The sequence below is a fragment of the Idiotropiscis lumnitzeri genome, unplaced genomic scaffold (assembly GCF_059441095.1).
Source record: "Idiotropiscis lumnitzeri isolate Australia: NSW breed Sydney's pygmy pipehorse unplaced genomic scaffold, RoL_Ilum_1.0 HiC_scaffold_58, whole genome shotgun sequence".
NCBI lineage: Eukaryota > Metazoa > Chordata > Actinopteri > Syngnathiformes > Syngnathidae > Idiotropiscis > Idiotropiscis lumnitzeri.
In genome coordinates, this window is record NW_028283596.1 from 994,005 (window position 1) to 1,005,445 (window position 11,441).

The window sequence follows — 11,441 nt, forward strand, 5'->3', positions numbered from 1 at the left end:
ATACGAGTTGAGAAGAGCAGGCGTTGTTATTACCTTTGAATAATATGTTTATTCGGTTGATATTTGCCCTTTTTGCAAACATGTCTGGACATATTCCCAGCGACATAAGTTTAAACATGGTATTGTGCAGGCTTGGGGGTTTGTCCGGGCAAGACGCCGCGTCTTGCATAGACACCCTCCAAGCCTGCAGCAGCCTCAAGGTGTTTCAAAAGATAGTGAGTGGCGACATCCTGTCGATCGATGGGCAGCCGTGGGCATCCGGGCGACCACCCTCCTCCTTCTTACCTTTTTGTAAAATCTGCCGAGTCATGTTTACTTGTTCTGATTACGAACATAAGGTGTTTCAAAAGATAGTGAGTAGCTCACGACATTACTTCTCAAGGTGTTTGAAAACATAGCTCAATATTGCCATCTAGTGCCTTAAGGGTAATATAGCAGAAGCCACAATTTCACTCTGAATAATCAAAGTATGAAACGTTTAATGTTTAAAGGTAATATAACAGGAACATGTACTTACCTAGTGAAACGTTTATATATTAAATTGAACAAAAGTTTTCCTTTTCAAGGGATTGACAAAAAATAATCTGTAATAAGGAGGTCCTGAATTGTATGGAATTATGTACCTAGTGAAACGTTTATATATTAAATTGAACAAAAGTTTTCCTTTTCAAGGGATTGACAAAAAATAATCTGTAATAAGGAGGTCCTGAAATGTGTGGAATTATAGAAATAGAAATAGAAATAGAAATCCCTTTATTGTCATTGTACTCAAGTGTGCAACGAGATTATGGGGCTCCCCTCTCCAGTGCAATACAACAATAATACAGACAAATATATAAATTAGATAAATAAATAAATAAGACAGTGCAATGGAATTTAGTACTGAATAGGGCACAAAGAAACACAGCACATCACAATTATGTACCTAGTGAAAAGTTTATATATTAAATTGAAAAAAAAAATTTCCTTTTCAAGGAGTTCCTGAAATGTATGGAGTTGTGCATAAACCAGTAGGTTTTATCAGATCACGAGATTATTTGTTCAACTTCCCGCTGAACCGAAAAAGACTAATCCCTCAGGTGTTTCAAAAAGATAGCGACTCGCTCACGAGTTTCTTTTCGGGTTGGAGGGTTAAATAGATGGTTGTGTTTGACCAGAGACAGAAATTTTCTCAAACTCTGATGAGGACGTCTAGAGCGAGCGCTGGAAAAGCTTAACATTGGATCGTAAGGATAACACTTTGATCTTTGAGGACGTCGTGAACAAACGAAGGAGTGCCTAACAATGGAGCGTAAGTAAATACTTATAATTTCATCTATTTTTAACAATGCTTGTTTGCTAAACAATATTGTTTAAACCATACCTTTATATATATACTCAGAAATGCTGTTTTACAGAGGATCATCTGAATGATCAACGTAGATCAGCCTGTAAGTCTAATGTTATTATATTTATGATTCAAAAGTTCTTATAAACTGACTCGATGTCTTATCTATTTTATGACAGACACACAGACACACCAATCCGCTGTCAACAAGATAATCTTTTCCTCGGTCATACACCTCGATATGTGGTGTTAGGTCTTGTAAATCACAACGCCTTTGTGGGCAGAAAAGATTTGAATCCCTTTAATTTCGCTCATCATCATTTGGAATATTTAGCGCTCTGCCAAGAGGGGAGACAGATACCAGCCAAAGCTTTCCAGCCCCAATTTAATGCAGGAAACGCCGTTCGAGAATTTCATAACCTGTTTACATCGACAGGAAGACATTTGAAAGATTTACCTCTTTGCATCAACAGGGAGGATTTTTCCGGTGGATATGCGCTGTATGTTTTTAACTTAAACCCCAACGATGATTCAGGAGCTCTCGCACCTGTCTCCAGCGGAAGTTTGAGGTTAGAAATGAGATTTAGACTCCCACTCCCTCACACAACCACACTTATTGTGTACGCCTGCTACGATTCCATCCTGGAAATAAATTCAAAACGACAGGTATTAGTGGATTATTACTGATGAACGGGAAAGAGCTGGAGCAACTCATGAAACGTCTACAAGGGCGTTTATTTGGAGGTGTTTACGCTTCGGATGAAATAAATTCGCTGCAGCCTAACCCCCCAATCTTCTACATCGTCAACACACATCCTCGACACTTACCCGGTGAACACTGGCTGGCTCTGACGTTGGAAAAAGATGGAACCAGTACTTTTTTTGACGCTTTTGGATTTCCTCCTGAATTTCAATATTATCCGCAAAACATTAACTCTTTTTTGAAAAAACATTCCGATCGTATTTTGTATCATAACAGACGTCTACAACACGAGCTATCAATCACCTGTGGTCAACATTGCGTCTATTATTTAACACATAGAGGCTGTGGTTTGAGTTATCAGGATGTGTTAACATGCTATAAGGATGATGTGTTAAAGAATGATGCCATGGTAACTAGTTTTGTAAAGCATTATCAAACCTGTGCGGAAAAGACATGTACCGGTCAAGCGGCATGTTCTTTTAAAAAATTTCAAACCTGTCATTGTCTGTAATCATTTAAAATGTATTTTATTGAATAAAAACACATGTATAAACATACAAAGGTTTTAGATTTTTCATTAAAACTTATGAAGAGGAATACCCCACCCACTTTACAGGGGCGGGTCTTTTTCTATTAGTTTTTTTCTTCTTCCTAATGGATGTCCTCTTGTTTGTGTCATCATCAGAGCTTAACGAACCTCGGAGTTTCAACCGTCTGAATTCGTCACGGGCGTGAGGGTTGACGATGGTGGTCTCCGGAATATTGAGTTCGTGTAGAGTGTGAAGAAACTCCTTCCAGCCTCTAGGGGTTCGAGTCGCGATGTTTTTACTCGTCAAAGTAATCTGCCTGAGTAAATCGGTCATGTGAGATCCTTTTATAGGCTTATCTTGAAACATGAATTCATGACGAGGGGTCCAGCTTCTATCAGCATCCTTAAGTTTTCTCAAAACATAGTCTGCGTTTTTCCGATAACGCGTTGGAATGTTATGCAGAATATCGAACCAGGGTTCGATTTCATTCCCCACCATTTTGTCTTGTACCTCAACATTCGAAATCTTTGAAGGGTTCAAAACCTCAGGGGTTAGAGACACGGTCAGAGGTCGTTCTTCCTTTTCACCTTGTTTGAGAAGGCTTAAATAACGATGAAGTAAAGACTGATACCTTGTTATTTTTTCATGAGGGGACAAGGATAGATCTTCCAAAACTGCCTTCATCTTCACATCCATGTCCTGTTCGGCAGTTTGTCTGATGGTAGGTTCGGGTTTTTTCAGACGTTCCAGTTGTTGTGGTGTGAGAAGAAACATTTTCTGGGCTGTTTTCAAACTCATGATGGCTAGTTTTTGTTGATTAACCCACCCAAAAGATTACCTAGGAAGGGTACAACTGTTCCCAACAGAGGAAGAATAAATCCACCCCTTTGAGTCAAAAAGGCGCGTTTTTTCTTAAGACTTGTTTTTTTACGTGCCAATAGTCTAATAATTTTCTTTTGTTTTTTTAATTTCTTAAACTGTGAAGGTGAAAGCGGTATATGACCCTTTAATAGATTGAAAGCAATTTCACAGAGGACCTTGATCAAAGAAGGTGGACCTCTGGTTAGTATGTCTTTACGTCTCTTAGCCGTGGCTTGAAACAGGTTCCTGAGTTGCGGAGCGTTTGTTTTTAAAAGCTTGGACATGTCAATTTTTGGAAATGTAGACGGTAGGCCACTGATCAGGAAGTACACCCGTTCTCAAACGGTATTGTTCTGGACATGTGGGTGTTAAATCCACCAATAAATACCCATGAGCGTCTTTGGTGGCATCTTCAAAACTTTCTAAAAAATAATTTTTCTTCGTAGGGAATATCTGATTAGCCAAAATACTGGTTTGTAATTTATCCCGAGGATTTTTGAACAAGACCATGTAATTACTATTTAGACTAATAGTACGACTGTATTTACCTTGGTGGAATACATTCTGAGTTAACAATATGACGCTCATATTTCTATGATGCCTATATTGGGTAAAGATTTTCACCACTTCAGGATGGTCCGATGCTTGGAAGATCAGATCATCAAGGATGATTAGATGAGTCTGGTGTAACGGGAACAAGGCTTCGTCATCAAAAGATTCTGGGAGACCTTTTAGGAATTTTATGTTTTTAATCAACTTTTGTAATTGGTTGTACAAGGGTTGATATGAGGTATAAATCCATACAATATTGTCAGGTACATTTCTCATAACATGTTGACAGTCTTCCAAAACACGTTTCACAAAATATGTTTTCCCACAACCGCTAGGCCCTGAGATCAAACATGAAAAAGGCACTTGGAGACGCGGATCGAATTCGACCTGTGATAATTCCATTTTCCCCTTAATAACCAAAAGGCACACTACGTCCGTCCGGCAAAAGTCTTCGTTTGTCGTAGACCACCCTAAACTTTTTGACGAATGAAGTATTTCTGACGCGAAACCCTTTTTTATCACGGACGATGCTGTGTTGTGGTGTCTTAAGCGAGTGCGTGTCGGGTTCGTTGCCATGCGTCGTGCTGGATATGTATCCCTCCACTAAGTCTTTGACACTGTCAAAGTTGATGTTTAGACCGCTTTCGTGCGTCTGTGTGATACCTTTAACCTTCATCACCGTTTTTTTAGTATCTCGAGTTTGATAGGCATAGCTTTTAGGACCGGCCGAAACAAATTCCTGAATGCTGTCACCGTCCAATTCATCAGTCAGATCACCGAGATACTGGCCTAGTTTTAGAGCCGTTTCCCCATCCCTGACCACGTAGATGAGGCTGTCTGTGTCAGTGTATAGAACCCTGTCTTGTAACTGCTCCAAAAATCTGTACATGAACAATCTTGCATGGGCTGTTGTAAAGCAAGCCACAAAGATGTTTGAGGTGTCGGAGGGTCGTGAAAGAATGTTCTTTTTGTCGCTGTATTGAATCATCGCGGTGTCTGATTTGATGAAACCGAAGTAATCGATGTCATACAAACCCGAAAACATGATTTTAAAAAATTCTTCGGGTTTGTTGGTCAGTTTTGTTTGTTTTAAATTATCTCTCTGACCATATTTTCCCCAGAGAGAATTTAGACAAAGTTTAGAAACCTGTCTCTTACCAGGATTCACTTTGATGCGTTCAGGATCCAGCCGGATACCTTGATGTGTCATGTAATCATTGATGTATTTGTCCCTCCCCACCTGATCGGTGACATTGGATGGATAGCCAGAGGCTTCCTGCTTCCCCTTGAGGAAGGTGTTCATGTAAGCTTTAAAGATGTTATTGCTCACTGAGTCGAAATGCCACACCTCCACAATTTCAACCAATCTGTAACCAAGGTCAAGAGCCTTGTTAAACTCAATAGTGACCCAAACACCGAGCAGAGCCCTGCTCTCGTCATCGTGGTGACACGATGAGGTTTGGTTGTTGATTTCGGCACATGTTCTACAGAGAGGGAACGTCAGTTTACCTTTAGCTGTTTTGTAAGGTAACAAAGGCAACAAGAGACCGCGTGGTGGGTAGACTTTGGCTTTGATCAGCCCGAAATATTTACGTGGGTCGGCAAAGTCTTTGCGGATAACGATCGGATGACCGAGAGGATAGGCGCAGTTGCTGTTGACATAAGGATACAGAGAGGTGACATCGACATAGAACACTTGCTCATTCAGAGAGGCCGTGTATCGCAATGTGAATACGCTGGTTCTGCCCCCGAAAAGAGCCTGACGTGGTGCTAGGGGTTCAGGATGTTGATAAGTAAGCAGGAACTCTTTCACACCCTGATGAGTTTTCTTCATGTTCAACCACACGTGTTCTTTCATTACCGTGAGACGCACACACGGATCCGATTTCAAGGTCGAGAGTTTCTTCTGGCTAATATCAAACAATTCTTGAAAGGTTTGATTTGTCAGAGGGAAACGTTCAGTTGGTGTATAACAATCGGGACAACCGTGGTAGAAACAACCTAGATATTCAAAAACATGTTTTACACCATCAATTTCAACATAGCCATCCACGACGTAGCGACCGAGTTGTTTTTCACCCCCGTTCAAAGCGTGTTGTATAGGCAATTTTTGACTGTGTATGATCCACTCCAAATACTGGATGGAAGCATGTGAGAAGGCTTTATATTGTCTCGCGTAATTATCGGATGATGTTATAGCCAATGTCTGAGGTTGGAGAAAATTGGTACGGAAAACGCCCATGCATGCTGATGCTATGGTGACATAATTGAATGGATCGACGCCTGTCTCGTTTAGAAACTCGTTTCTAAATTTTGTACAACCCTCGGTTAGAATGTCAACATCGTTTTTGCAGTACATCAGCGCCTCCTTCCTGAAATCAAAGGTTCCCCGACATTCTCTTTCATACCATTCAAGGAATTTGGTACGGTTGGCTGTTGTCATGCGTTCTAACCCATATTCACATGGTTGAGGATAGGAACCCACGTAGTTGAGATTTTCCAATGAGCTGAATTTGTGAGGGAAATACCCTTTACATTGATCTTCAAAACCTAGAGTTTTAGGCATTGCGCTCAGAGGCATGGGTAAAAATGATAGCGAGTCGATGAATCTGAGACAGTTTGACTCAAGCTTGAGACATAAGATTTTACTACCAGTCAAGATAACCTTAGGAACGAGACCCATGTCAATCATCGCTGATACAATGAGCTGGGAATCAAATGAACGAGCATTGTGGGCTATAAGAGTGGTGCCTTTGTAACGAGGTTTTCTGAAATGCTCAATGAGCTTTACGGCGCAATCAGGTCCTACCCATTGATGTTCTTCCCCTTGGAGTGATTTTGTGCAGACCATAAAGGGTTTGTGCACCTTTTCCTGATCCTCATATGTTTCAAAGTCATAGAAGACGATTTTTTCACGGGGTTCTTGTTTTGGGAGAGGTTGGATATAACACTGATGTTGTTCCCTAGTTATATCAGTATCTTTCAGCGGCATTTTACATGAGACACATTTTTTAACTAAACAGTTATGTTTTGCCTCTTGTGTATTATTGGTCTTGTAATAGTTAAGGCCGCAATCTGGACATTTTTTGTATCTATCGCAAAAGCTGCCAACTTTTCCACCGGTTATTTGATGCTTGGCATAGCAGACAGCGTTTCGACATGATTTATTACAGCCCTTGCAAAGGATGGGTTTCAGAGGCCGAGTTTTACAGGTCGGGTCTATGCAAACATGACAATGTCCGGGGCATTGATGTAGATTCTTATTATTGTAACCCTTGTAACAATAACAACAGAAATAACTACATCCCATCAAACCAACTGGACTTTTCACGCCGTAAAAGTGTTGATTTTGTAAAAACATCACCAAGGGATCTGCGGTTTTGGGGTATTCTGTCTCGAAATGAATCAATGGTCCAAACTCTCCTTCTTTTCTATATAGAACCACAATCTTACGACCCAAAAGCGTCTCGAATTTATTGATATCATTAAATCCAACAGGGGTCGTCTCATCCATCCCAACAGCTCTTTGATACTCGAGTGCTTGTCGATAGATCTCTTGCTCCGTCAATGAGTTATCCATTAAAAGCGCTAACGATGTAGCAAAGCATAGTTGTGTATCACCCGGATTGTTCGGCACCAGTAAATGCTTTCTTTTTTTAACAAGTATTTCATGATCCAAAAGACTGCCTATTCGACGTTTTTGACCCATACCTCCGCGAATATCACTTACAATTTGGATGACAAACTCTAGTTGTCTATCAAACAGGACTTGTGCGTTAGACTGTACGAGTCGATCGAGCAGATTTTGAACAGCGTTTTCACATACGTCGGGGTCGTCTGACATGCGAACCGTCTCATGTATATTTACATTTTCCCCCACCACTTCCAATTGAACCATATCCCCAGGCAATACGTTCGATAATGCGTGATCCATCTGTTCATTTATCGAGCCCATGATAGCGGTGTAAAATGCTGGAAAATCAGTGTTATCAACGGGTTCTGGTATGTTTAACGGGATCCTGAGTTCTGTATTATTGAAACGATCTCGTATGATTACCCGATGTCCACCTCTCTGTTCAACTGAATCCTCTAACGATTGGTTGTTTAAATGGTCACCTGAAGTTTGAGTTTGACCGTTTGATGTGGCTGGTGCGTTTGTGAATTCAGCAATCTGCATGGGTTCATGTTCATTTGGATCGGCCGGTGCTTTTGTGATTTCATCTGATGTGGATAGGGCGTTTGTGATTTCATTTGGATCGGCCGGTGCTTTTGTGATTTCATCTGATGTGGATAGGGCGTTTGTGATTTCATCTGACGACGCAGGTGCATTTGTGACATCCTCAGGCTGCGAGTTGTCCTCATCTGGCGTGGCAGGTGCGTTTGTGAAATCAACATCATCAGTTGTCATTGGTTCGTGTTCATTTGATGTGTTCTGCGCGCTTGGTAAATCAAGAACTGAGTTTAATAATGTTAGTTCGATAGGTAGCGTTTGTACGCGATCGTTTGGGGGTATATGACCATCTGATGTCTGTGTTCCCCCCGGCTGATTTAATGAGGGGTCTGATAAATGAACATCCGCTGTTTGTCCATTATTGTTTGATGTGAGTAATGCTAGGTCTAGTGGTTGTGATTGCGTGTGTATCTGGTCCCTTTCTGATGTTTGTATTTGATCGTTTAACGCGAATATTGTTAGATCGAGCGGTTGTGATTGCGTGTGTATGCGATCATCTGTTGTTAAATCAAGCGGTTGTGATTGTGTGTGTATTTGACCGTTTAATGCTAGTATTGTTAGGTCTAGAGGTTGTGTTTGATCATTTGATGTGTGTCTTGTTAGATCGAGCAGTTGTGTATTATCGTTCGCCATATCGCTGTTTTGGGTCTGTTAGGTCTAAAGGATTATAAATCGCCGATTTGTCTTATCGCCGCGAATGGATCGTTAGGTATACTTGTACTAGCGTCTGACACCATAAACAAAAGCAATGATTTCTGTAATCTAGTGGAAATGTATATGGTATACTACACAATAACAAACACACACGGATTATATATCAGAGAAATGTTACAAGAGATAAAAATGAAAATACAACATCACCATGGATTTGTGAGCTTCTCAGCCAGATCTACCAGTTTGTTGTAAGTACGTAGAACTTCTGTTAGAACCTCATGACGTTCTCTCTGAAGCCTGACTCGCTCATTACCTGGGATAGGACTTCTAGGTCTGATTGGTTGCTCATTTCGACGAGACGATGTGGTTGATCCTGGATTACCGATGGCACCTCCTTCCATGTGACGTGCCCTTGATGGGTTCCCGTTGGAGCCTCCTTCCATGCGACGGCCCTCTGATGGGTTCTCATTGACACCTCCTTCCATGCGACGGCCCTCTGATGGGTTCTCATTGACACCTCCCTCCCTATAACGTGCTAGATATGACACACGAGAAATATGTAAGATCTTCAATCATCTCAAAACAGGAAAAAATATAAATAGAAACTTAATAATAAATTAAAAAAATAAAATTTTTTACATGATTAAAAGTTATTACGGTGGAAAAATAAAAAAATTTAAAAAGTTGAAAAATAATCAAAACTGTTAATTAAAAGACATACTAAATTAGAAAATTTAAAAATATTTAAAAAATAAATACTTCATTAAATGTAAATAAAAATTGTATTAATAGTTAACCGATTAATCAAATCAATAATATAATTATTATCTCAAAAAAACGTTTATATAGCTACACATTATATAGCTACACTTCAAATAGGACAAGTCTAACAACACATTGGAAGCTTAGCATACGACAATAACTCGGAACACATGTCACCAACAACAGCTATCAAACATATATAGCTACATCTCAAAGACGATAACGCCTCGGAACACATAGCAAATGCCGACTACAGGTCATACACAGCAGCAACATGCAGCAGCAACATAGCATCTGGTTAGCAACACATTGGAAGCTTAGCATACGACAATAACTCGGAACACATGTCACCAACAACAGCTATCAAACATATCGTTACACAATATATAGCTACATCTCAAAGACGATAACGCCTCGGAACACATTCAAAACATCTCTGCCCTTGTTCACACACAACCGAACAGATATGTTATAAACATTAAGAATCTATTTATATATTATGAGACTTTAGAAACTTACAAAAAATGTTCGTGTCCCCCTCCGGCGTATTCGACGGGAAAGACGTATTCACCCGGAAGCGCACTGTTGTACTTCCGGATGTCGCTGGAACAGAGAGAGAGAGAGTGTGTGGGATAGCGGTCTAGGGATATTTTAAATCTGTTTGCAACTATATTCACCTTGTTCTGGTGGTGTTTCAAGTTTCACAGTTACTTGCGTGAAAGCGGATTGGTGTGTCTGTGTGTCTGTCATAAAATAGATAAGACATCGAGTCAGTTTATAAGAACTTTTGAATCATAAATATAATAACATTAGACTTACAGGCTGATCTACGTTGATCATTCAGATGATCCTCTGTAAAACAGCATTTCTGAGTATATATATAAAGGTATGGTTTAAACAATATTGTTTAGCAAACAAGCATTGTTAAAAATAGATGAAATTATAAGTATTTACTTACGCTCCATTGTTAGGCACTCCTTCGTTTGTTCACGACGTCCTCAAAGATCAAAGTGTTATCCTTACGATCCAATGTTAAGCTTTTCCAGCGCTCGCTCTAGACGTCCTCATCAGAGTTTGAGAAAATTTCTGTCTCTGGTCAAACACAACCATCTATTTAACCCTCCAACCCGAAAAGAAACTCGTGAGCGAGTCGCTATCTTTTTGAAACACCTGAGGGATTAGTCTTTTTCGGTTCAGCGGGAAGTTGAACAAATAATCTCGTGATCTGATAAAACCTACTGGTTTATGCACAACTCCATACATTTCAGGAACTCCTTGAAAAGGAAATTTTTTTTTTCAATTTAATATATAAACTTTTCACTAGGTACATAATTGTGATGTGCTGTGTTTCTTTGTGCCCTATTCAGTACTAAATTCCATTGCACTGTCTTATTTATTTATTTATCTAATTTATATATTTGTCTGTATTATTGTTGTATTGCACTGGAGAGGGGAGCCCCATAATCTCGTTGCACACTTGAGTACAATGACAATAAAGGGATTTCTATTTCTATTTCTATTTCTATAATTCCACACATTTCAGGACCTCCTTATTACAGATTATTTTTTGTCAATCCCTTGAAAAGGAAAACTTTTGTTCAATTTAATATATAAACGTTTCACTAGGTACATAATTCCATACAATTCAGGACCTCCTTATTACAGATTATTTTTTGTCAATCCCTTGAAAAGGAAAACTTTTGTTCAATTTAATATATAAACGTTTCACTAGGTAAGTACATGTTCCTGTTATATTACCTTTAAACATTAAACGTTTCATACTTTTATTATTCAGAGTGAAATTGTGGCTTCTGCTATATT

The 11,441-nt window shown here is 39.6% G+C and overlaps 1 protein-coding gene across 3 annotated transcripts; it reads right to left on the minus strand.

The window, feature by feature from the left end:
• Nucleotides 1-1,544: 1,544 nt before the first annotated feature.
• On the minus strand, nucleotides 1,545-10,838 carry LOC148315692 (uncharacterized). 3 transcript variants are annotated; one of them, XM_088287406.1, is made up of 6 exons: nucleotides 10,579-10,838; nucleotides 10,440-10,472; nucleotides 10,298-10,363; nucleotides 10,140-10,223; nucleotides 9,172-9,393; nucleotides 1,545-1,874 (listed from the first exon to the last, which is right to left on the minus strand). In XM_088287406.1, the coding sequence occupies exons 1-6, from the start codon at nucleotides 10,583-10,585 to the stop codon at nucleotides 1,741-1,743; spliced, it is 546 nt and encodes a 181-aa protein (XP_088143532.1). In that variant the 5' UTR covers nucleotides 10,586-10,838; the 3' UTR covers nucleotides 1,545-1,740. The 3 variants fall into 3 exon arrangements, with proteins under 3 accessions (XP_088143532.1, XP_088143534.1, XP_088143533.1); XM_088287408.1 differs by having other exon boundaries at nucleotides 1,545-1,969; nucleotides 10,579-10,815; XM_088287407.1 differs by lacking the exon at nucleotides 1,545-1,874 and having other exon boundaries at nucleotides 9,062-9,393; nucleotides 10,579-10,822.
• Between the last annotated feature and the right edge of the window lie 603 nt (nucleotides 10,839-11,441).

What these genes read in the sequence shown, in the direction of transcription:
- LOC148315692 (XM_088287406.1), bottom strand. An exon ending in TGATCAACGTAGATCAGCCT is followed by an intron (nt 10,364 to 10,439) that starts GTAAGTCTAATG and finishes ATTTTATGACAG; the next exon opens with ACACACAGACACACCAATCC. An exon ending in TGAAACACCACCAGAACAAG is followed by an intron (nt 10,224 to 10,297) that starts GTGAATATAGTT and finishes TCTCTGTTCCAG; the next exon opens with CGACATCCGGAAGTACAACA.